At 42.3% G+C, this 27,227-nt stretch overlaps 1 protein-coding gene across 3 annotated transcripts; it reads right to left on the reverse strand.

Annotated features, from left to right (window-relative positions):
* Nucleotides 1-725: 725 nt before the first annotated feature.
* tcf3b (transcription factor 3b) lies at nt 726-25,835 on the reverse strand. Of its 3 annotated transcripts, none has more exons than XM_080879022.1 (21): nt 25,282-25,835; nt 22,398-22,494; nt 20,465-20,537; nt 15,693-15,766; nt 14,997-15,069; nt 14,433-14,473; nt 14,101-14,233; nt 13,564-13,610; nt 9,668-9,764; nt 9,484-9,584; nt 9,131-9,224; nt 8,946-9,004; nt 8,296-8,371; nt 7,783-7,844; nt 7,425-7,622; nt 6,579-6,687; nt 6,286-6,433; nt 5,965-6,018; nt 4,666-4,895; nt 4,420-4,571; nt 726-4,288 (listed from the first exon to the last, which is right to left on the reverse strand). In XM_080879022.1, the coding sequence occupies exons 2-20, from the start codon at nt 22,470-22,472 to the stop codon at nt 4,426-4,428; spliced, it is 1,890 nt and encodes a 629-aa protein (XP_080735148.1). In that variant the 5' UTR covers nt 22,473-22,494; nt 25,282-25,835; the 3' UTR covers nt 726-4,288; nt 4,420-4,425. The 3 variants fall into 3 exon arrangements, with proteins under 3 accessions (XP_080735148.1, XP_080735147.1, XP_080735149.1); XM_080879021.1 differs by having other exon boundaries at nt 6,579-6,690; XM_080879023.1 differs by lacking the exon at nt 22,398-22,494 and having other exon boundaries at nt 6,579-6,690.
* Between the last annotated feature and the right edge of the window lie 1,392 nt (nt 25,836-27,227).

Raw genomic sequence — 27,227 nt, forward strand, 5'->3', positions numbered from 1 at the left:
TAACAAAATATAATAATAATAATAATTCTCATGTACACTATTTTCCATCAGGCCAGTATGAGCGGTTCTGTTCTTACTGGGAGGATCTGGATGTATCATAGCATAACAGACATAAACCTTGACTCCCATATCACTAACTGAGCTGTAAACCAACCCAGCTGTAACACTCAGCCATTTAGTTCGCCATTAAAAAAAAAAAAAAAAAAAAAAAAAAAAAAAAAAAAAGCATCTCTATGGTAACAAACAGCTAGCCAGCTAGGCTAAAAGGGGTGACGCAGGACACACAAAGGAAAAAGAAAAAAAAAAGCAGGACCAACCCCCCGTAAACCCGCTCCACCTCTTAACTTACCACGTCCTCGCAATACCTATGTACTTGGCTCCGATGATTTTATTTAATATTTTCTGAACCATTGTGACCTTCTCGTAGTTGCTCTTGTCGCGAAGGACCCCGGGCTGTCTCTTCTTCTGCCTGTTTAAAAATAACTACCACATCCGCGGTTGCGTGCAGCAGTGCAGGGTCGTTTCAGGCCACCATTTTAAAGACCTGCGTTTACAAAAGAGGGCTGTTTAAACATGTTGGCTTCAGAGCTCCAGTAACGGCTCACATCTGCTCTTTAACGTGGCGCCTTTGTTGCATTCTGATGGCGCTCGAGTGAGTTTTTACCCTGTCCGAATATTGGCAATAGAAAATATGGACAAATTAATTTAACCCTTTATTACAATGGTTTCCTTTTTTTTTTTTTCAAATGTATACAATATTCAAAAGCCAGACATTGGAAAAGGTATAATCTGTTATTAAAATGGCACATTTATTGCTACATTACTGTTATTTACAGGACAGTTCTCAACTATATATATTTATATATGTAAATATATATATGTAAGAGAGAGACAGGCTGAGTCAGGCGCTCTGAGGACCAGCAGTCAACAGTGTCCTTGCTCCAAGATGTCAAGCTCTGTGCCTGTGAATGTCGTTAACACTCAATGGTCCAACCCCCTTTTATTTCAACAAAGATGTGACAAAACTGTCGAAAGAAAGTTTTTAATTATGCTCTCGTGTGAACAAAACAAGTCCAAGCCCATCAGCTGAAACATTTACAAGCTCCTGCAGTGACTGGGGTGGCTGTTTGTCAGATTTCAAACTGTGTCTATATCAAGACTTCAAACAAGAAAGAAAAAGCTCCCCCCGCCACAGAAGTCCAGCCCAGGGAATACTAATTTACATCTAATCCGATTCTTCTCTTGGAATTGCCATCGCAGTATCCAGTACACAGATTGATCATGTGACAATAGACAAAACTTCAAAACACAACTTTTTGACTTAAGTGATCAAGGATGTCCCAAGAGTCTCCATCAACACCATCAAAGAGCTGGAAGAGTGAAAGGTTGGGGTTTAAAATTGTCACTAGTGACGACACATACTGAAAGTCACTGCAGCGAAGGGCTTGGACGCCACAATGCAGAAAGTCTTTACACCTGAAAATAAACTGTCCACGCCGACACCATGCAGCACATACCGAAACAGGTTTCTGTGCATCAAAGGCAGACAAGCAGAGTCAGAAGCAGCACCTCTTGAACCCTGCCACGCTTTAGCAATACAGGACAGACAGAAAACTCAGGACCTGGACCCGTGACCTTCACTAACACAGCAGATTGGACAATCCAGTTGAATATTTCAGGGGAAAAAAAGAGGAATAAAAACTAAACAAGATCTATGTAACATTTATTTATTTTAACTAGATACACTGAAAGAAAAATCTCTTTATACCATTTAAACTTCTTCCTGAAAACTGAAAAAAGCATTAGGAGAAGGGAGGGTGGGGGAATGAACAAGTACCTCTTTAATCTCCATGATAAATGAAATGATATGGTTCACAAAATAAAAACTGTCTTAAATGAAAAAAATAAAATAAAATACAAGTTCAGGCACTGATAAGGCATCACTCTCCCATCATGACATCTTAAGTCTTGAGAATGAAAAGGCCACACTATTGATTTGTATAGGTCTTTTTCTTCATCTCTTTTTGTAGAAATTAAACACACAAAATGCTCCACCTCCCATTTGTGATTACATGTTGGTAAAAAGAAGCCATTCACAACATGACATGACATGGGAATAACATCACAATAACACTGTTTTTGTTCTCCATATTGCCCTTAACCTTACACCCAAACACGGGCATCTGCCTCCAAAATAAACGAGCAGGAAGTTGAACAGCGAGCTGCACGCCAAGCGCCGCTCGATTGAGGACAGACATCAGAAACAAAGAAGAGTGAAGTGAAAACTATTACACGGTACTGACAAAACCCAGGAACACAACTTTGAAAATGAAGGCGATCCACATTTGTATGGTAGCTACATTCAAAAACCAGTTGCATAATTACTGTTAGAGACAAAAATCCCCTCCCCCATTTTTCTCCAGCGCCCCCTGCTGGGGTCAGAATGCCTCAGCAGGTCCGTGGCACCGATTCTGCCCACGCGCTCCCAAATGGACAGAAAGAATTCTCTTGGGTAGCTGATGAGACGCTTCACAACTAAAACTGGAATAAAAGGACACACCAAACGCTTTTAACATTTTCCATTTGTCATCCCGTCAACCCTTTTCCACCGCCATCCCAGTTCAATTTTGAATTAAATGTCAAATATCCCCTTATACAGCTCATCTACAATACACTCTAAACTTCAAACTAATATTGCCATTTATGTAAAAAATCTACAATGTATAGACTAACAAAAAATATATATTTTTATATATATTTAATTTTGAAAAATGAAACAGAATAATGTATGAAGTGAATTTACACATCACACTTCTCTCGGTAAGAAACGTGAAAACACACTTACTCAGGAGAAAGGTGAAGGGCTGCAGTTCAGTGGGAATGCTCATTTAGGAAACAAAGCTTCGGTTACACAGAAGCTCGTCTGCTTTAACGCCCGTGGACTGATGAGATCCCTCCGTTGTAGAAACCCAGATTTTCTTTTTAAATTTTTTTTTTTTGTAATTTTTGTTTTTCTCCTTTTGCTGAACTTCAATTAAGGGGAAATATTCGAGCCGTTAAGTCTGTTGGCACCATCAAAACCACTTCAAAGATACAGCACTAAAGGGCGCTGTTCACTCAGCGAGTAATTCAAATGGCTTTCATACAGACTTTCACAGGGACTGAAACGTGAAACAGGTCAACACTCAAAGTCCAGCCTAAAACTACATGACTGTGCTTTCGTCTGTGGATGCTTTAGTACATAAAGCGGTACAAAAACCTGGATCGATAACAAGCAACTACTGGAGTAACACTTGAATTTGTGGTCAACAAACAGGAAGAACAGTTTTGTTTTGTTGACAGATTCTCCCACTTGGATAGATTATCGTCTTCAAGGGAGAAGTCTTCAATTCCAAGTCTCCAGATGCCTCGTGTGATGTGACCGGGCTCCGGCCAGAGACTGTCTCTAAGTCAGAGTTCCGTCTTTCATGCTTCAAGCTGCGTTTCAACTGTCAAAACTGTGACCTTTGCCTTGTGACCTTTTCCCCAACCTCCACACACACACACACACACACACACACACACACACACACACACACACACACACACACACACACAGAAAATAATTTTGACAGTTCAACTTCAACTATGGGCTTGGTTACATAACATATGTAAGACTGTACCATCACGCTGGGAATGACATACATTAAAAATAATTGCTCATACACATAAGCAATCCCTCACAATAAATGTTCCTCACATGTAAAGCAATTTGCTTAAATGTCAAATAGAAAACATGTAACAATTAGGCACAAATCCTTGATTCAAATCATTTGTTTAGGTCTCTCTCTCTCTTCTCCCCCCCACTCCCACCAGAGCACCTCTCGGCAGTGTGTGAAGCCCCAATGTGTGGCAGGACAAAAAAATAAAAATAGTACTCCTGTGTTCCATCATCATCATCATCATGTGGAAACCAGGAAAAAAAGAAAAGAAAAAAAGTTTACATGTAATTAAAAAAAAAAGAAAAGAAAAGAAAAAAGGCAGTTCTTCACATTTGAGCTTGTAGTCATGGTTGGGAGTGCGACAAACAGGCTGTGTCAGTTTTGGCAGTATGCATGTGTGTACGAGTGTGCATCTTGAAATTTGAACGGACAATACACAGACATGTCCACATACACACGCTCTCTCACACACACACACACACACACACACACACACACACACACACACACATACACACTTGAGAATAACGGGTGGAAGAAATCTGTTAAGGCCACATCCTCTGACAGCCAGAAAAACACCACCAGATCTGGAAAAAGGAAGGAGCACAATGACATAATGCAACGACATTCCTGCAAAACACACAAATGATAGAATATGACTGCGGGTATTGTATACTTGCAAGTAGGTTAAATTCTAACACGAGTCTTTTGGGCCTACCTGGTGTTACATGTGGCCAACTGGATTGTGGCCATCTCCACCCATGCTAGGATGGCCTCCTGAGAGCTGCATGGGTGCTTCACCCACCACCCCAGACACCTTCTCTTCCTCGCGGCGTTTTAAACACGCTGCCTTTGGGTTTAGGTTACGCTCTGAGAAAGATGAACACAGAAATGAGCCTTCTTAGTCCTCGACAGAGGTCCACAAAGCTGGGATTTTCATCCATAAGAGTACATGCAAACTGACCTCTGACTTGTTGTTCTAAATTGAGGATGACATTAACAGCTTGGTGAAGGATGAGAAGTTTGGTCTGAGGTTTGTCGTGGCTGAGGTGCAGCTGGCACATCCTCCCAAGCTCCTTAAATGCCTCGTTGATGTCCCGTACCCTAAGGCGCTCACGGGCATTGTTAGCCACTCGTCGTTCCCTCTCGCGCTCCATCTTCACCTCGGGGGGAAGGTCCTCATCGTCTTCCTGACTGGTTTCAAGCAAAAATGAAAGGATGAAACTACAAAACAAAAGTGCTCATTCTACCAGTTCACAGTTTTAACCCTCTCAGGCTCAAATTAAACTTTCTGTTGCTAATGCACATCCAAGTCCTGCAGTGGTACTTCTGAGTAAAAAAAACTCATAAAATATGTATGTGGGGTAATCGGGTTGTTAGTTTTTAACTGTTGCAAATCGGCAACGCCTGCCTCCAGAGGGTTAAGCAGACTTGTTAAAGTGCTGGGAAAACATTACTGAAGAAAAGTGCTGGGGGCAACATGTGTCTTGTAATGCAACACTTGAGTTGCATTATAAGCCAGCAGTTTATATGTGAATGAGGAAGAACACTATTTACATTGTGGAATTATTTGCATCACTTTGAATTTGTGGAGGGAAAAAAAGGGGCAAAAAACAAACAAATGCAAAATGCAAACTGTGTACAGACTAACGGCCTCTGGACAACATAACCAACAGGTGCAAAGAATCACAAGGCCTTTTTTCTTTTTGATCCTGCAAATGCACCTTAGTAAAGGGCTCTAACCTCATAATACAAAAGTTCATTTTAAAAGAAACAATTCCCAACACTGCTGAAGAAGCAGTTCATATGATCATTTAATTAAAATGCTTATCCCACACAAGTTCAATTAGAAAAACATTATCTGCTGTGTGTGAAGTGTTAGCAGATTTAAAATCTATGTCTTGTAAGAAGCTAAGCATGGTAAGCAGCTTTAGCCTTCACCTTTACAACCCCGAACTTCTTAGGATTTTGTGCAGCGTTGTTCATTACTGTGATGCTGGACTTGGGATAAATGTCTATTGTTTCATCCTTGCATTTGTTTGTAGTCTAAAAAGCATTTTGGGTTCAAATTTCAAAACTTCCAGGTGGTAACTGTGCAGAAATGGTGACTAATGAGTAGCAAAGTTCAGAATGAGAAATACTGTGACGACTCTGTCGAGCAGAGATCGTTTAGACATCAGCTCCAGCGGCATTTGTTTGCTCAGTGGTGCCTGGCAAGAGCCCACAAAGCATTAGAAATTGATTCTCTATTGGAGAAACTTACTCATCTTTCTGGTCTGAAAGGCCAGAGAGCATCTGGAGGGTCAACGCCTCCTTTCTGAAAATGTGACATGAAGGGAGAGGGGGGAGTTTGACATCGTTAAAAACCTAACAGAGCCTAGGCAATCACTGGGAAACACAGGAAAGAAGAAATGCCTGAGATGAATTAAACTTGTATAAAAGTGACAGCTGACTCCCTTTATATTCTTTTAGTGACAAAACGATCCTCACCTTTGTTTGACAAAGTAATAGTTTAATTCTGTAAAAATCAGGCTCAAAGTTTTTAAAGTTTGAGGTGAAAAGACTAAACGTGCAAGGACCTTACCTTGTTCGACTGCGTGCCGCTTTGGTGTCTTTCTTTTCCTCCTCTGACTTGTCTGCAACAGATGAATTTTCATCGTCCTCCTTGTCTTCTCTTTTGATATCTGAGCTGCTGGAGGAGTGTGAGGAACGAGCCAAACCACCCGGGAGACCTACGGACAAACACAGTGCGCGAAGCTTTAATATTTTCAGTTTCAGGAGTGCATACAGCACCGGGGAAGCTGATGAAGTCCAAAAGAAATCTGTGTACATGTAAAATAGACATTTTTATAATTAATAATCATTAATCAAACTTACTGGTAAAGCCTTCTGGCTGGCTTACTGCTGGTGTGGGTCCAGATGCGTGATGACCGTGAAGGAGAGTGCTGCTGGGAGGAAGACCTGTGGGCTCCTCATGTTTCCCACCCTGCTGGTAAAGGTGGAGAACGGTCACGATAGACTCACGAGGACAGATCGAGCAAAGCTGATACACAGACTACAAAGCCCCCCCCCAACCGAAATCCAGGGAAAAAAAAAAAAAAAAAAAAAAAAAAAAAAAAAAACACAACCCAAAACTGACATGACATATATTGAAAATAACTGAATACTTTTTGACATTAATAATAAAAAACAAACTTATTTGCTAATATTTTTTGGAACTGGTTTGACATAACTCGGAGACAAAGTATATAAAATGAACTCTTGCTGTACACCGTTTGGCCAGCAGATGGCACAAAGCATCACCACTGTGATGGTTTTTTGTTTCTGGTGGAGATAAAACCCAGACTAATTTTTCTGACTGATTTTTCCCCCCCATTTAATCCAAATCCTTTCTTGGAAAATAGAAAATATTTATCTGTTCAAAAGGACAATTTGTTGTGCATCATAAAATTAAACACACAACAAACTTTCCCCTAATTGTAAATCATTTCCCACGTCTCAGTTTTCTAACATGTTTTAAAAACCGGAGCATGTTCGTTTAAACCTCGACACTGACAAGCCTCTTCAGGAGCGTACCCAATTTGAATCTCTATGAATGAAAACGTAGACCGCGCCAATGCTTAGACGAGGACTTTTGTCTGCTTTGTGTTTAAAAGCAGCATCACGAGCCCACACCTCTCTTAAAAACAAAAGAAAACATGTTGAACAGAGCAGGTGACTCACCATTGCGGGATGTCTGTTGCTGAGGGCAAGACTTGCATTGGGGAAAGCCGGAGAGAGGCCTCCGAGGCCCCCGTTGTGTACTGAAGACAGCAGGCTGTGCATGTCAGAGTGGGCGCCCTCTAAGCCGGGGCCCTGGCCCACAGCGTGGCTACGGAGCACGTGGATGGCCTCTTCCAAGCGATCCTCCATTTTACTCTGCTGTATAAATACATGAAAGATGTGCTAAGCTGTCAAGATGAAGGTGGGACATCAACTATTAAAACAAGTAACGGCATACAAAGGCTAGAAGAACACACCCATACCGGCAACGTTAGGTTTTTAATTACGATTGATGAAGCAGAGAAATATTTTGGCATACCAGTGCATGTGGTGGCCCTTCATAGTTGGGTGTGGTTGGTCTTTGCCACTGAGACTGAGGTCCTGCAGGGAGAAATATTGGGTGTCGGTTAAGTAGCATTTCTCAACTTTTCACCAGGTGGCACTGCAGACACGTTTTTCTGCTGAATAACATTAAAAACGCACAAGAAAACATTCACTCAAGTTCAACACACTCATTCTTCGATGACAAAAATGCAATCGGGTCAGACTGAACAAGTGAAATGAACTGTACTCATTAAGGTACTGTCCAGTTCACGCTGATTCATTAACCAAATCTGTGGTTGCACGGCAGAGATAAAACCACCTTAACTCAGTTTACCAACCTTTTGATTTGCTAAATCTACACAGCCTTGAGGTTCATCAGCACAATGCGGAACTGATACAAATTTTCCACATATTTCAAAAAAGGATAAACTTAAACATCTGTCATTTTAATTAGATTATCTTTTATTGTGAGTTTTTTGAAGTACTAACACCGTATGAGAGAATGTACCTGCGATGGCCTGAGGAGATCCAGGAGTAGATGGAGCTGAGGAGAAATTATTACTGTTGTGGTCCGATGGGTAAATCTGAAAGTATGAGCAGATAAAAACTTCAAATTCAATCTCCTGGGTTCAAAAGGTAAAAATACTCATAGGTAAACATGTCCATACATCTTTTAATGTCTAAACCTTCTTCTAAAAAATAAAAGTAAACAAAAATAAATAACATTAAATATCTAATGGTTAGATATTTCTTATTGTCATGACCTTGGAAATGCTTAAGGACCCAGGTTATTGTAAGCAGAACAGCAAAACAACTGATTCAAGAAGGGTTTATAAAAATTTAACTATGCCACTTGAAGCCAAAAAACAGCTGTTTTGGTTTTTCACTCCCCCTTCAGGATATTTTTTTTTTTTTTAAACAATCAATCTGTTTAGGATAAAACTCTTTATATCCAAAATAATCCTACACCATCTAACTAACATTTTTGCCATTTTCAGACACTCCCCGAGCTGAATTTCCACTCATGTCTCCAACAGAATTTACCATCACTGCTGATTTTCACTTCGTTAGAGGATATAAAACTCTCGGGAAAATTATTTAAAGTGTTTTATTGCCCAGCACTAATTTAAAGCAACAAACAGAGAGAAAAGAACTCACTGAGGCAAGAGCCTTTCCAATTTCATCTCCTGAACTGCCAGCTGTGGTGCCTCGGTTGGCTGCAGAGATAAAATAAATGCGAGTCAGATGACTTGTTAATCTGAAAAAACAACTCAGTCTGACCACGTAGCCGTCGAACCAGTGACGGAGAAGTTTGCGACGCGCTCTTTTCAAAGGTTCTTTACCCATTATGCCTTCTCCGTTGATGGTGGGCGTGTGGTTGTAGGTGGTCGGGGCCGAGTGGAAGCCGTTGACCTCGCTGCTGTGCAGAGGATAGTTCTGTGGGGACAGAGGCAGGGGTGATGTTTCTGGGATACAGGTAGCGTCATAAAGCACAAAAGCCGTTCACAGAAAAAAAATAACCCAATCTGCATCGTGTACTTGGCGCCTTGAGAATGGATGTTCAACATGCCGTACCCAAACAATTAACAGCACGTTTAAAATAAACCACGATGACTTATACTGTTGTTACATGTTGTTATGTGGATGTTACCACAACATCAACCATCAGCATGGGATTGAGGCCATTTCTACTCACCATCCTGTCCTGTGGATTGATTGCAGAAAAGGAGCCTGGTTGTCCAATGTGAGGGGAATTACCCAGCATGGCAGAGTAGCCAGAAGATGACCAGGGGTCATCTAAGAAAAAAAATGTTTGGAATTAATATGAAAACAGTTCAAAGAAGATTACAGGGCAATAGTAATATTTTATGAAAGGTTACCTTGCAAGTAAAAAGAGGTAGGGTAGACTCCAGGCTTAGCACCAGGATATCCCCCATTTTCTCTGGTATACTCGTCACCAGATGTGGAAGCATACACCTAAACAAAGAGACGTGACAAACAGTTGGACTACGGTTATACAACACTACAATACACACCAGCGTTCATGTGTGTTAGCGGTTTACTATGAATCCTGAGCCATCACGAAAGATGAAGTACTGTGGCATTGATCCATCTCGTCTTTGCTATGGATAACCATTTAATTACACTAGCGCCAAGTGACCACAAGATGGCAAGAGGGAGTCTGCCAACGGTGGAGGAGGAAGGCCGGCTCCTCGCCCGTGGAGGAGAACACAGTGGCCATGGCATGCTGGGCACAGCGACGGCTTAGATCCCAGTGCACAGTGAGCACTTCCTCTCTAGCTCCTAGGACCCCAGTGACATCGCACTGCCTGGCCTGCAGCCCCTCCCTATAACACACTCGGTATCAGCTCGCACACATACCATGCATTCAGTGAGCCAACACACCCATCCATGCACAATCCAAAAGCTATGTCCTCAAACTCGCACTAGAGCGTCAGAGGATTGAAAATGACAAAGAACAGCTCTGGTTAATATTGTAGACATTTTAAATACTTGCACCTTAAAGAATTCAACTGCACATTGTTCCTAAATATTGCAAATGACCACTGATGCTAGGCCTCCGAACACAGCAACAGAAGACGGACATGAGACGCCTTCAGTTTCCAGACTATCAGCCACCACTGAGTCCTCCTTTTCCTCTCCTCCTCTGTACTACATGCAGACAGAGGGAGAGAGAAAGAGAATGGAGGCTATGCTGCAAAGAATGCTAATCCAGAGAAGGGATTTTTTCTGTAATTTGATTTAACAGGGAGAAGTGGAAAGGGAATGGAGAGATGCACTTCTAATTACAGAGCCATCTGCCTGTTCCTGGACCACATCCAACTCCACAGGCAGCTGGGCTGAGGAGAGGGAGAGAAGAGAGGGAGAGAGATGGGGGCTGGGATCCAGTCAGCAAGACAGAGAGAGAGGGAGAGAGAAAGAGGGAGAGATTGCAGTGGGTAGGGGGTGGTTAAGGGGCAAGGGGGAGGACTGAGGGGGGAAAAAATGAAGGCCCTGATGATTTATGAAATGGGTAGAGAGATAAGGGGTGTTGAGGGGGACAGGAGAAGGTAATCTAAATGACTTAAACAAAGCTTGATATGGCCAGGGGAGTGTGAAGGAAACAGGGGATTTAAAATGATCACGGTTAATTCAGGGGAAAACATGATGGAGATGGCTTCATTTAACAATAGGCTTTGAGTTGTTCTTTCACGGGGAACAATGTCGAGTGAATCCTGCCGCTCTAGATGGGAACACAGGACTACACAATGACTAGTGCTGCTGGATAATTGTATTCTCAGGAAGAAAGGGATTGCTAGGGTAAAATCCTCAACTAATAGGGGTTTAATGTAATTCAGGTTATGACCGTGTAAAGGTCTCTACACCAGGAGGAGAGAGAGAAAAAAAAAGCAAAAACAAAAAACACACACACACACACACACACACAGATATATATAAAAAAAAAAAAAAGCGGCTTGTGGCAAGGGGTGGGGAGTAGATGAAGATTAACATCAAACTAACCTCAGAGCGCTTTATTCAACCACAGGGGTTTGTGGTTAGTATACTGGACAACTAGGGGGCAGAAGAGAGGCTCCTCCATGTTTTTTGTTTGTTGCACATGAAAAGAGGCGTACGATTTGCACGGTTAGAGGATCTTGTGCGCAGGTAACGCTGGGAAACTGAAGTCAGCTAGCTCGAGGGCAATTGAGATATGGCGTTTACAAAGCAAAACGATTTCTGAAACTCAAGTGGATAAAGAAAAGTAGAATATGCTGATGAGGTGGTTTAAAAACAAACAAATAAATAAATAAAACAGCGGCAAGAGAGGAGTGTGGGAAGAAGGAAAGACCACAGGATCATCACCAGCTATCATTAATCTGGGCTCAGACACGGGGCTAAGAGGCCTCACAAGCACTGCGCCTCACAACTGGGTCACTCACAGGGGGAGGCCCACCCAGGCCATCATGTGGTGAGGCGTAGGCAGAGGGCTGGGTGAGGTGGGGGAGGGGGGTTCACACACAGAAGTCTCATCATTCGCACTAAAACCACGCAGCCATCGTTCACGCTGCGGGGACTGACTGAGGTTCAGACAGTGAGAGAGTGGGAAGAGAGAGAGAGAGGGCCTCGACCAGACAGAGCGTTGACACTCCATCTCTGTGATGTAGTCGCTTTGGCGAAGCCTGTCTGCACGTAGAGGTTTCGGCAGCCACTTCAATGCGACAACACCCACAGGTGGGAGATGGCAGCAGACGCAAATTTCATAAACAAACAAGAAATCAAAAAAAATCTGGCTAAGCACAGAGTTCGCCGAGTTCAACTTTGATCTGTTCCCATAGTTACACTCAGAGTCAATCTGATAAACACCAATCTAATCAATGCACAGACTGTAAGTCAACTTAAGAGTCAAAACGCAGCTCTGTTCAAGTCTCCCTGAATTTCCTGTCAGACTACACTTCAAGACGTCTTGTATGGACCCTGTCAGACATGCAAGCCTTTGAATGTGCCTTCTTTATGCGTGTAACGCTATCAGCCTTGGTCTGAGTGAACGCCTGAATAAAAATCTACGCAACATACAATAAGATTATTTTAAAAACAAACAAAATAGGGCAAAGATGGCTAAAAATGTTTGAGAAATTGATTTTAATCTTTTCTTCTGCTTGTGTTCATAGCATAGGATATGTTCATCTTCGAAGTCAGAAGACGCTTGTGCAGTGGCAACATTTTATATTGATGATCCACCAGCAGCTTAGACATCAAGACAGAGTCAACAGCAACACAGGCAAGCCACACACGACCAGGTTTCTGAGTTTAAATAACCTGCAATCACTGCACAAGACACATAATGAAAAAGATTCCTAGTCTGAGTAACAGCAGCACATGCTGAGAAAATTCTTTGTCAGCATTCACTGACTGTATATTCAAACATGTAACAATGACTAGTATCTCCAGCTATGGTTGGCTGCCATCATCCTCACATCAGCTGCATCAGCAGCTGCCAACTCTTATAATGTGACAGTACAGTCTGGGCCCTGCGAGACACTTCTTTACCTTCGAGCAACAATTTCTCAGTTTTAAATATGTTCAAACAAGAAATGTAAACACAACTTCATCCTTTTTGTTTTGTTTTCCCAGGCTCAAACGTTACAAGTAGCCCAGCATTGAGGAACTAAAACATAGACACTGTCATGTAAAGAATTCAAACTTTGGACAGAATTATTATAATTACATAATTAGCTATACATCTACCTGTTTGCACACTATAAAAGGTGCAAAAAAAAAGACAAATTCACAATATTTTACGGATATTTGTTTGACTTTGAGCTCGATAAAACCAATGAAACCTTGAACTACATCAGAAAACAAGACTTGAGACCCAAACCTTGTGCAATTTGTGCGTCAGCAAACCGCGAACCACGTGTTCTATCAAAGTGTATCATTCAATCTAGGCTACAGAAAAAGGTATGTAGACATCAACAAAGCACCTAAAAGCCTGCAAAATTACTTGACTACATGACAATCAACCCAGAAAACCACTTGAAACCACTTGACTATACAGACAACCACAGTGATGATGTTTACTGGGGCCTGAGTTGCCTAACTGTCAGCTCGCTAAGAGTCTGACTGAGCAGAGGGTCTTTACCCCTGTCTGTCACAGAACTGTTCAAGCAGAGCGAGGACAGCAGTGTGTGTGTGCAGAGAGAGAGAGAGAGAGAGAGAGACGGCGAGAGAAGGGACTGGCTGCGAGCGGTGTAGACGAGCAGAAATAAGCTCTTACCGAGGACGGCAGGCCAGGGGGTTTCCGAATCTTCTTTGGCTGGGTTTCTACATACAGGCAGCAGAGACATACAGAAAATGTTTAAGAGGCAGGAACACAAATACGGACTAAGTGAGGGTACATGTCATGTTAGCATGTTTGTATTTTTAAAGCTAGACCAGAAAATAAAAATAATTAAAAAAACAAAAAAAAAAAAAAAAAACACAAGATGCAGCAAGTGCTTGCCGCTCTGTACGCGCATCAGTTTGAATGAAATGCCAAAGTGCATTCGTGTGCATACACTGTAGCTTTGTATTTAGATTTATGTTCAACAGAACGACAAAGAGAAAACCGTTTTGGTCCCAATGATCTGACGACACATTTTAAACGTCACTTTGGGCTACGGGTCATTGTAACGGACAGTTTTCACCATTTTTGGAGCTACCGAACATAACGCAGTTAAATGGTCAATAAATAATCAGCAAATGAATTAATCCTGAACGACACACATACAAAAAATAAGTACTTAGTAGCCACACTGCATGCCCCATGACGTACCTATGGCTCCTTCAGGCGGCCTTCTCCTGGGGTTGTTAGGATATGAAGGATAAAACTGAGAGCCAGACTTCAGACCAGAGGGTGACATGGCATCTGGGCTGGGCATCGCAATGTCGCTAGGAAGAAAACCAGGCTAGGGGAGGACAGAGAGATAAGATTTACTAATAAGCCACACAGAAGCGTGGGAAAGCATGGTTTCTTTTCTAAGAAACCAAGACCGTTGTCAATTCAAAGTGCCCGACATGAAAAGAGAACTGAAAATACGGGGCGTCTTACACACAGGCAAACTACATGAAATTAGGTCACACATGTATCCTCGCGGTTAAACATACCTGGTTTCCAAACGAAGAATACGGTGGTCTCTCATTTTTACCTGTGAGGTGAACATGATGGACATTTAAACATTAATTCAAGTGAAACCCTGAGCTGTATACGCAGATTAAGACGCAATGGACTGTGCTAATACAAATGAAAAGTAGGTTTTTCTAAAGTACAAAAAGTCCAGAGATGCCCTCCCTTTTTTTCCCCTCAGTACGCTCAGCTGCATAAAGCCGCCCGCCAGACAAAACCCTAGGGAAGGTTTCTGCTTCAATACCCCAACATCCCCAACACTCAACGAATGAGCACACACACACACGCACTCACACACAGATATAAACATATGCATATACATACACATTCTGCCATCCAGAAGACAGCTCTATGGTCATAAATATATGCACGACTGTCCAATCGGTCTCCATCAGTTTCTTAAAGCTGGCGTTTGACAAGGCAACATTCATCTGGTACCAAGGATGACGTTTTTATATTTTGTAAACTGATACGACTCAAGTGCTAAAACTTAAACAGATAAAAGTCACATGTATCAAAGTTTACTTAAAGGAAGCAGAACATACCAGCAATCCCTGAACTGATGAATGGAGAGGACAAGGCTTCGTGCTCACTGTAGTGGGATCCTTCTCCATAACCCTGTGGGAACAATGGCACACATAAGACGACTAACCATAAAAGGCCAAGGATGGCAGACACTAACCTCAGGCATATAGACTAACACGCTTACATGGCCAGCTACATCTTTTTAGCACCCCTGCGTGGCTTAGCGCTTACCCTCCCTCTGCTTTTCTGTCTAACAGGATCCATGCCAAACAAATCTGCATCAGCTCGAGGGAATCAAACCAACTTTCTTAATTATCAACTTGTGGTAATCAAAGCTTGCTGCATCCATTTCACCCCCCTGTTCCTTGTATTTACACAGAGTTGTGCCAAGACAGTTATGGTAGATGTGAAGCTTGCAATTACCGGTGGGCTTCGACAGAGGTTTGGGCTACCAGAGAGCTTGCCAATGCAGGATCCTGGGCCAAAGTTATTAGGTAGAACGTAAAACTACAGCTTCAAATTGCATATGGCACACAGATGAGAAAAGTACTAAGCTGTAGTTGTGGTTGGGGGATAGGACGTTTGTGTTTTCATCTATGGCGCAGCGGTTAACTGAATGTGAGTGAGTGACAGTGTCGTGGCATCTGGTGTTAAAGCTTTGCAAACTTAAAGTCATGAGCGACTGAAGAGGCCGAGTGTATGCATTTGGAGCTTACCCGTCCTTGGCTGAACGAGGGGCTGTTCTGTTCCGCGGAGCCCCAAGACCCAGAGCCGCTACGCTCGTCTATTGCTGCAGAGACACACAATGAAAGGTAGGGAGGAACGGCATTAGTCCAAACAAACTAGATACTAGAAGAAGTGAGCAGTCCAAGGGAAGAACCTTAAACCACTTTAATGTGCATTATTACAGACATGAACGGTTTTGACTATGACTATAAGTGGCCACAATCGGCATTTCATAAGGAAGCCAAAGAATTCACACTGATCAAAGCAAATTCTCTGTTATGTTAAACGTTTTCCAAAGATACACGTAGGATACATGCTGTTTTTTATGCTCACTAAATAACAGGACGTTTACCATTAGCATTCTAATGTAATCCAATTGTTGAGAGAGTAACATGTCATCTAAACCACATTTAAATTCCACCCAGTCAATTTGACAAACAATGTGTGGTGCCAAAAATTGAAATGCTATTTTTTAGGTAAAGAAAAAGCCGATGCGGAGCACAAAGAAAACACAGCCAAAAGACTGGTGGAGCAGAAAACTCCAAAATACCCCCATCATCCCCTTCTCCCTGTCTTATGCACTAATGCTATCCAGGCTCTCTGGAGACACAAGGCTTAATTGCATGCTGATTTGCATAATTGTGCATATTAATGCGGTTTCCTTATGAATATTCATATTTCGTCTTTGATTTTTTTTTTTGCCTAATTAAAAAAATGTGTGTGAGAAAGCAAAAGAGAGCGAGCGAGTAGAAGGAGAAAGCAAGGGGACGAGGGGGGGGGGGGGGGAGAGAGAGAGAGAGACAAGAGTGAGAGGGGTCTGGGTGAGATCAGCAGCCCGGCTGACGAGCGAGAATGAGTGATGAGACTAACAGAGCGGTGCAAGCACCTACACACGCTGCGACAGCCGTGATCTATGGAGCCGATGCCAGTGGCATGGAGAATCAGGCGAGCCGCTAGGAGAGGGCATCCGAAAAGATCGGCTGTGCCGAAAGGCCATGGCACTACTAAAGCGCAGCTCCACCGTCAACCATGTCCGATGGCACAGGACGTCAGCAATGAGCTCACCGCTAAATAAAGATGACAGACTTTGAATGGAGACACTTAAGCCAAAGCTCCATGCCAGCAGAAGTAGTACCAAATTAGTGAGACAAAAATCTAGTCTAGATGAGAGGACTCAACAATGTCTGCTTTTAGCCTTGCAAATTTTCATTCAAACTTCTCTTTTCCACTTCAAGACACTCTAGCGTCATCCAAAACTGCTGTTAGACCATGAGTATTTTCACAAATACAGAAAAGTAACTGGTGACACACATTTACGCATCGCCGCTGTCGACAATAACCTGCACTCTGCACAGAGTTGAGAGAGTAACTTCATCTTCGCAGCTATTTTCAATACCCCACTCATCCGCCTGTGAAGCCTCCATTTGGACAACGGGGGTGCAGAGGATGAAGCGAAAGCACGGCTGTGCAGGAGAAGTCTGACAACGTTGTTTCACACTTAGTGGAGTAATTAACTCGGAGGCAATTAAACAAAGGTGGAGAGCTGCCGAGGTGACACTGACGCCTAGGAGAGCCCAGCAACGCCAGAAGAGAGATCTTCCTATTGTTGTTAATCTCCTGTCACGTTTCATGTCAAACAAAATTTCAGTGGTACTAAATTAGAATTAGAATAAACCGTGTATTACATTATAGGTGCTATTGTGCTGCTCCACATGCTGCCATAAATATTTTTACGTCCAGCACAAAAACAAACAGTGAACATAGTAGCTATCAACTGTTATCAGCTGTTGCTGTAATTGATCATCATGACATCACGTAGTCATGATAATGCTACTGGGTAGCAGTGCTCACACATTTCCTTACGTTCTTTGACAGCACGCCGTTTGTTTGTGCTGCATTTTATCATTTTGCCAGAAGAATACTTTTCAGTGTTTCTATAGTGGTATTTGTAATCACTAATAATGACAAAAAGTCCCACTGAAGTACATCAGTAATATATTATTTAATTATTCACCTTTTTAAAAACAAATAAAATTTCTAATTGAAAGAAAATGACGATGAAAACAGTTCTGACTAAACCCTTACATTGGCGTCTCCTCTCAGCGTTTACACTGACAAGGCCTTCCAACGTTACACAAGGACAGCAACAGAGTACTTAAGAAATGAAGCTCATGCCAATTAATGCATCTAATCTCTAATCAAACTTCAACCATTTTCAGTCTAGAAAGGCAATGTGACCATTACTACTTTACTTTTGAAAAAATAAGCCATCAAAATTATTTAAACTTGCACTTACTTACTTCAATTTCTTTCAGTAAGCAAATAATACTACCACTAAACACACAATTAGTCTGGATTATCATTAATAAGTCGAAGGTTTAGCATGAAAACGACAGGTTCTCTGGATTTCTATCACGTCCATCTAGATTTTGGCATGACCAGTGCAAATGTACTCAACATAGCAAGGCAAATACTGACTCACAAGCAGAGCCCAGAAAAATATTTATTCACTGAGCCACAAACTTTCTAAGAGCTGCGAGCTCTGAAAACATTTAATTTAGCTGAAGGAGGAAGCCACTCGCCTTTGAGATTTCCCCTTTCTGAGGGCTTCGATTTTCCTGCTGCGACAAAGTAAAGTACAGAAAACTACAGTACGCGACAGTCCTGCAGCTGTGTGCAGGCGGACAAGTTGAGGTGCAAAAGGTAAATGCAAAGCTAGCCAGTTAGCCGCCTAGAGAGGCTACATGTGACAATTGTTTGTTGTGATCTGAGGAAAGCGAGCTTGTCACGTCCCCTGTATTTGTGTTTGTGTGTGTGTGTGAAGGGGGTTGGAGACGTTGCCAGCAGCTGCAGAGGTGACAGAGGGGACGCCTGCCTGAAGGCTTGTGGGCTTGGCCAGCTCCCACCACACCGTCACACTCTGCCTCCCCTACTTCTTAAACATCCCACACTTCTTGCCAATCCTCTCCTCTTTCCTCTAACATCCACTCTACTCTCCTCGACACACCCACACCCAGCCACCCACACACACACACAGGCCACTGAGGAAGGGAGGACGCCTAATGCAATTAGCACCCCTCTGAGCACTTTTGTGCTGATGAATAGAGGTGGTCTGGTGGGCCACTGGGCTACTTGCGGCCGTTCCCGCGCTGCTGGATCCCTGAATAGACAAGCCGCCGAGGTGACGTCATAGATAGGCGTTGTGGTTTAATGGACATCATTTAGAAAATAAGTCGGTTTCCTGGCCCACAGCCATGCAGTACTGTTTCCCTTACAGTGGCTAAGCTTCAAAAACAAAACAAAAAGAGACAACTAAACGCCACATGTACCCATTCCACCTACAAATAACGCACATTCATTTAATGCTGTAGTTTTAATAACATGTTTCCTCGTATAGTCGCGTTGTAGTCGGTGCACTGTGCGTGTTATAACACGACACAGATCTACGAGAACCTCTTAGGCTGGAATTTGCACATTAGCTTTTTGGCTTTCTAGTGCCATTAGAGGGTACCTGCCGATCTCCAAAATGTTAAAGGTGGCAGCTTTAAGTATCACATTAAAATGGGTTTCAATGACCGAGGGTCACACTTTGGGACGTGGGGAGGGGTGAGGAATTAACTCCTCACTGCTTAGTAATTGCCTGCTGTAATAGAAACAAACAGAATCCTGCCTTCCACAGGCTGATCCCTCTATTCAACAAGCTCTCTCTCCCACTCTGGCCACTCTCTGCATGCTGGGCCAGTTTAAGAGGCTGCAAGCTGGGGGTGAGGGACATTGTCTCAGATTCAAGCCATTTCCTGCAGATCAGTGGGGGTAAGAGCCCTGTGCTGTGTTGGGGGAGGAGTGTTTTACACTTCAGGGTGGGGGAGTCGTTTCAAGTCCATAAGCCCCCTTCTTTGCCTTTGTTCCTCAGTGGCCAAGTTCTCACTCTGGGGAACACTGGGGAGTGTGACTCGATTTCACACACCAGGTTGGCAGGGTGACAGAGGAATGAAAGTAACATGACTTACTAATAACCTTCAGGAAGAGAAAAAAAGCTTACTCAAAGCCTTCAGGTGCTTGAGTGGTTTAATTGCGGATAGTTTCACCTTTAAAACTGAAACAAATACGAAAATGGATAAACAGACATAGAACAGGCTGCAGGGTTTCAGTGAGCATCTTTTTTTTTTCCTGGGACTGCTTCCATTACATTACTCAGTGTAATACATGTAAACAGATATAACCACAAACACTTTGCTATACATTTTTCTTTGGCAGAAGGCTGATCCAATGAAAACTATTCAGTCTGTGGATTAGAGAGAGGGGGGGGGGGGACGTCAGTTCTGAAAATATAGCTACAGTCTCAAATGAAATTCTGTAGAGCAGCATGCACCACAAATAAAATTTACCTATACGAAGGAAGTGGAAAAGATCTCAAAACATCGGTAAATAAAACTGAAACTGTCTGCACGATAAATACCACAAAGGTTAGGTTAGAAATTTTCGTCACCTCAGAGGGTTGACCTTTAATGTGTGTGCTCCATTATGTCATCTGTAAATTACAAAGAAAAACTCTTTTTCCCGTTACTCCAGTTTTACATTTATAATACCGTTAAAGAGCACCGATTTAACAGCAAATTTGCTTAATGTTGCCGTGTCAAATCCCACATTCAGCCACCGTAATGTCAATTAAAAAAAACGAGTGGTAAGATTAAGAACGGTGCACGAATCAAAACTAATACAGTTTAAGAAAAATGCAGTGAGATCAAGCCGAAAAGCTTACCTGATCCACCAAACTGAGAGCTGGCGAGTGTCATCGTTCTGTTTTTCCCATTGGCTACTGGAGGCGCGAACATCTACAAGACAAAAGCAGTGAGATACCATAAGTAACAAGGAAAATGATGGCACACTTCACACATCCTATTTTCACTAATGGCTAACATCACATCACACACACAAACACATCGTTCAGTTGTGAGTACCCCTCCCCACCCCCTCCACCTTACAGGCATTTCAGATTTGGATGAGTCTAAAGTGAGATATAAAGGGGATTTTAAAAAACAAAACAAAAAACTCGATTTAACCATCTATAACTTTCAGCATCAACAGAAAAACCTAAAAATCTATCAAGTTATAAATATTGATTTTAAACATAAGTGAAGTTTTATTCTATGGCAAACAACGCATAAAACAGTCTAATTAAGTTAGACCCCAAACAATACAAAATACTGCCCTTTGAAATGAAACTATAATGACGTAACTGACGTGTGTTAATAATGTCAGCAAGCCACTCTGGGTTTTACCACAGGACCATCTTTCAGTGACACGGCCAAAGTCTGCTGTACAAACCAAACATGCCTGTAACTAGGACAGAATAACACAATCTTCCATTGCCGCACGTGATTTTTTTTCCTTTTTAAATGTATGACATAGCCAAAGATTCTGATTAAAAGACCATCTTTTCTTCCATTACGTTTAACTGCCTAATACACATTTAGTTTTCTTTATGACACGGCCAATCTCACTTGCTTTCCTATGAGCAGACAACAAATAAACAAAGAGGAGGAAATTCGTTTGTGTAACGTTCAACAGTTTCTCACCCAATTATCAATGTCATATTTAAACAAAACATCTGCTGATACAAATTGGCAGCTGATCAATCTGGGCTTTCCTAACAAACCCAAGTGACTAACAATGAAACCTGCGACAAAGCCCTGCTCAGAACATAGGCTAAGTTTCTTTGAACTCTAGCACAAACAAAGCAGCTAACTGCAACAAACAGCATTATAATGGTGCTTTACTAATAACATATGCACACAAAATACATTTCTGTTGTTCTCTGCCGTAGCAAAACAACATCAATTCAACTTTGGGGGAAAAAAAGAAAAAAGAAAAAAATCTCATAGGACATTACGTCTGCTAACGACAGCTCACTGAGAGTCGGAGTTTGGAATTACCGATTATTCTTTGCATATAATAATTATCCAGGGCTTGCAACTTAGCCTCGCCAGCTATTTGGGTTATTGAGGAGAAAAGAAAAATCTAACACAGCTCCACCGGGGCTCCATGATGTTTATGTCAGCTGAAAAAAAGCTTCACAATAAACTGAAACGCGGGTAAATAAAGCTCAACAGAATTCCTCTATCCACTTTGTAGATAATGTCTGGAGCATAGCTCTCACAGCATCTTTGTGAAAATGTCATCTTAAAGACTAAAAATGTGACAATAAGAAAGGTGGAAGCTGTCTGCTCAGCCACGGTCTTCTATCACAATATTTCCCCCTAAGAACCTCCTCACAACACAAACAGCAGTGAGATTATTTGTACCGTTTCCTGTAGCTGCTCCTGACTCAATATTTACATTTTAAAGTGGATTCTGTTTGACGGCAGGACGATCAACTTCCTCGTAACCTATATCTCTGCATCACCTCAGTAATTGGGTAGCCTAAAGTGTGACTTTATTCTCACCCATCACCTGGAGTACAGCATGACTTTTACCTGCACTACTCTGATGCCAAGAATGAAATATCTTGATCTGACAGAGAGGCCGTTATACAGAGATTTTAACATTTCTATTTGTAACGTTAAGCTTTTTTTTCCCCCCCTTGGTCTTTATCCCACATCCCTCTGACCTCCGCCTATGCCCAGACCTGTATCGCACTCTCCTCCTCCCATAGCCACCCACCTACCACTGCCACCCAGAGCCCGCTCTCTTACCGCGCTGAAATCCAGGAGGTCGCTGAGTTCCTTGTCAGTTTCCACTGCAGCCATTCTTTGCTGCTGTTCGTTCATACCCTTCAGTTTCTAATAAACCCTACGAGAGAAATTTGCAGATACAGGATTTTAATGGCGCTAGCAAACACAAAAAGAAGTTACATGTTCCTCTTAAACAGAGATGATGGCAAAGGATGAGTTAAACTATCCTACTTTGTCTAGCTCACACCCCCTTCGCTTACGCTTTTTTATTGGCGGGTTTTTTCTGTCTCATTAGACACCAGTGCAGGGGTGCAGTATGTCAGCAATTTGGCTAAAAGTAATTTTCTCATGACCTTTTTTTTTTTTAAATTCAAAAAGTTCCCCAAATATGAAAATTATATGCAGGTCTTATTTAAATGTTGCATATTTGGGAAATAACTCAATGAAACATGGGCTAGCTACAGCAAAAAGGACAACACAAACCTACTGACCACTACACACCATAGGCAGGTCTACTTAAAAATGCAAATTTCCCCTCAGACATTGCCTTCCCATCCAGGCAGTGGAGGAGACACCGCCATGAAGTGATGAATACTCTGCCTTCAGTCAAATCACTTCTAAGTAATGACTTTAAAAAAAAAAAAAAAAAGTCTTTCATTTTACGCAACCCTGGCAAATAACACAGCCATATGTCGATCATTGCTACATAAAAGAATTTACAATTACAGACATAATTGGGACTATTGTTAGCCCAAGGAAATAGGGGTGAAAAGCAGAGCTAATGACTGTATGCAAACACGTCATTACCAAATTACCATATGTCAACTCAGAAAGGACCTTGTCAAATGACACAGTGAGCACGAAGACTGGATTTACCCAGTGTTTTGCATTCCAACGCAAGCCTGAGGGCCGCTCTCTGATGCCGAGCGGTGTTTCTCTACGCCTCACAGGGAAACTGGGGGTAAGGGAAGCAACTGGAAGAACAGAAGCACTTGGACACCAACAGGTGGTGTACTTTTACAGCCTCTTTTCCAATTCAGCACTAGCATAAACAGATGTTATAAATAATAACAAAAAAAAAAACCCAAACAAAACAAACAAAACAAAAACAAGAAAGATGCACATCCTGGAGAAATGCAAGTGTGTGATGTAAACACGGGGCAAATTTGGAGTTTTCTTAAGAAATAAAAAGTCTAACTAAATCCTTTGTCTGCATACACGAGAAAAGTTATTTCAAAGGTAGCCAAACACTGCTGTCCCAGTACAGAGAAGGCAGAACAAGTGAGACTAATTTAACCTTGGGACGAGGAAAGGAAGTGAGCATACACAAAACACTGCCCCAAGTGTAAATAGGCTAGAAATATGGCTGTCATTGCCATCCCAAACTTTTAGAATAAGACGCCCTACAAAAGGAAAATCTGCCATGCACACACACACACACACACGCTGCTAAAAAAAATAACTTTAGCACAGAGTTAAATGGAGCAGAGCACATGGAGGGGCTTAATGTTAACAAAATGGCATCTTCAGCTAGTGCTGGATCAATATTTGAAGAAAGCACATTGGGGGTCTTTGTCACCCACACAAGGCAGAGAAGGCAGGTCACTCTCCACAAAAGGACACTGCACTTCCAGTTATCACAAAACACTGAGCCAAACCGAAAACAAATCACCACTTAAACTTTATAATAAACCCTAACGAGTTGGGTTTAGATAGCTTCCCGAGTTTTTGGCTTTCAAACACAATGATAGGCCAAATTAGGTCCCTGTTACTTAGCCAAGAAACAAGCATTTGAGGTTGTGTCCAATCCAGCCTGCTGTTAAAAAACAAAAAAATAAAAATAAAGGGGGGAAGGCTATAACATGTTTATAACAATGCTATTACTACAAGAACACAATGAGCATGTTCTACTGTTGATTCAAACACTGCATGAAAGTAACGGATGTTGGGGCCTCACGCCATAAACACGTTAATAGGAATAGTTTTACAACAATGCCAGAGAACATGTGCACCACAGGATGCAGGCTGCACATTATTTGATCAGATCCGCTAGGCCATATCCAGGGACCAACCTTCCCCCCCCCCCCTCTCTTTTTTTCCTTTCTTTCTTTTTTTTTTTTTTTTTTTTTTTTTTTTTTTTTACTGTCAGCTAAACCCACTCACGGCTTATTCTGATCCGCGGTGACATCGTCCACAAGACCAACAAACTACACGTCTAATCAGTGTGTAAAACAAGTACCACGGCCCTGACCGCCCAGAACAGGAGCGAGGCTCCAAACTTCATGCAACAGATACTAAAGCTCTTTCTTTCGCATGTTATTAGGGTCCAATCGTGCATTATGAGGGAGCAGAGTGGAAGAGACGGTGGGGGTGGGAGCATGAGGAATTTCCTGCCAAATGTGCAATAAAATAAGTCTAGCTGGTGGCCAGACACTTCCATAAAGGAATGTTTAAAGGGCTACCAAAGGGATTTTATGGAAAGTTTTTCCCGGCCTGTTTGGAAAACACACGTCGGTACGCATCACAAAGTTCAGCCAAAATGCTGGACAACGTAAAGATTTTATATTTTCCCTCGGTGGCTCGGAGCTAAAGCGGCTAAGGCACACGGTGGAAAAAACAAAAAAAACAAACCGAGGCTCGTCGGGCAGCTCGAACATTTAACGTTAACGGGCTCTTTTTGCAGAACAAAGGAGTAATTTCCTTCTCTCTGTGGTCGATGCGGAGACCATCACACACTTGGCTCGCCACCTCAAACCAGACAAAAACTTACATCCCCCCGCTTTAACCACACATTCCCGAAAACTTTTCGACAATTTGCAGGCGTCAAAATACGCGTCAATGAAAGCCGTCGAATTCGTGCAACTTCCCCCGAAACACGAAGTGTACAGAGTGTGTTTTTTTTTACCTCTCCTCCCCGTGTGTCTGGTATCCAAGAGTAAAAAGAAAAGCGGAGACTCGCAAGGAGAAAAACATAAAACTTCAAGAGTATTTCGACCTCAGTGCATGAAACGCATTGGAGCACAGTAGATGTCTTCCTTTTGTCCCGGGAAGCCTGTTTTTTCCACACAGCGCCCACGTGTTTGCCTCTCTGTAACAAGTCTGTGTGCAAACAAATCTATTATAGTAACTAATCTCACGTCTTCCTTTTTTGTTGTTACAACTGAGATGATTTCATTCTTCTCGTAGACATCTTCACCACCTCCGTCCACATTGTCAGACGCAACAACGTATCCCTCCGCACAAACGTGACGGCCTCAACGCCAGCGGTGTCCGATTTCAAACGCCTTTCGGAGATGGGCTGTTTTTCAGAGGGGGAAAATACACACTCAACGTTTTCCGGTACTCGAAACACGGGAAACCTGTACCCGCGACGCTTGGTTTGGGCTCCGGTATCTGTAAGCCTCAAAATACGGGAGCGCTACGAGCACTAGCGTACCCAGCGGAAGGCTATCGTAAGAAAGTTACCTGCGATTACACAGCAGCAGCTCGACGAGATGGCACGATAAATGCGAAAGAGCTCAGCCAATGGGAGCGCGTGTGTTCATGATCGACAGCAAGGGAATCGAGTGCGCGGCCGGAAAGGCCGTTAGGGGCCGCCTTCTTCTTGACGCTCACTTTCCCTGTGTGCTCAGGGAGGCTGGCTGAGGGGGCTCCGTGCCCGCTGACATCATTTTATTTATGCGGTTGGTGTGCACGCTTTTCCATTTATTTAAAAATCAACATTTCTAAACGGCGGCTTTACATATATCGATTATTTCTGTAATTGTGTACTACTACTGCTACTTTAAGATTTCGCAATAGTTATACAATACTGTATATAAAACTAGCTTAATTTCTCTAGCTAGTTGTTACACTGACATATGCATGTTATCTTTTACATATAGGGTACATGTGTATAGATTATTTATGTGGTGGTTGCTTACCTTCATTTGTATTAACCCAGCACATGTAAGCAGTATTTAATGTGGACATTTCCAGACAATGTCCACTTTCTCTAGAGTGTTTAAATATTAAAACATCAGCTCAGTTGCACTCATGGCATTAATAAATCTGATGCTTATATAATGTGTGGTGTACTTTCAAGACCCTTTCTAATAGCTGGGGGGTTTTCTAACCAAAAGTCTAAAACACCAAAACAATACTATATTCAAAAACTTAAATTAAAAACTTACACACATGTTATCAAAATAAATCTTCTGTCTCCACACACTCAGCCAAGTGTTTCTGCAGGCTACTAGTTTTTAGATCCGGTCCGCTTCTTGTGAATGAGCTGACAACCATAAGATCAACATGGCCCTAGTAACTGCCTGCTCCAGAGCAGAGCGGAGAGGAGGGAGAGCAGAGTATAGGATCACAGAGAAGTGGGGGTGAGAGGGAGAAATACTTCAGGAAAAAAAAACAGTTCAAACAAGGAGGGCACACGGAATGATCAACTGAAATTAAACAGTGACGCTAAAATGTCGCTTTTATAAGGTAACCACACCAAAATGTAGACGTAGACGCTAGATCAGCAAAATTGTCATGTTCATAATGAAATGCAATAAGTTTAGATAATGCCGTTACCGACTCTAATGCCACTGCCTTTATTCAATATGCACGCAACCTGCCAGTGTGATTGTGCTCAGATGAAAACACACAATAACCTCTCTTTTCAAAGGTGTATGTAGGTGTTAGACAGCTGTTGTTTTTAACCTGAGGGCATACCATGTCAAAGAAGAGGGAAGTTAAGAGGGCTGTCCTTTGTCTTCTGCCTATAAACTAGTTATTATTTTATATACATTTGGGACCGATAAAAGAGTGAAATCCACAGAAGCATCTCTTTGCTATCAGAGTTATCACTATCAGCTACTA

The sequence above is a fragment of the Rhamphochromis sp. 'chilingali' genome (assembly GCF_963969265.1).
Source record: "Rhamphochromis sp. 'chilingali' genome assembly, chromosome: 3".
Taxonomy (NCBI): Eukaryota; Metazoa; Chordata; class Actinopteri; order Cichliformes; family Cichlidae; genus Rhamphochromis; species Rhamphochromis sp. 'chilingali'.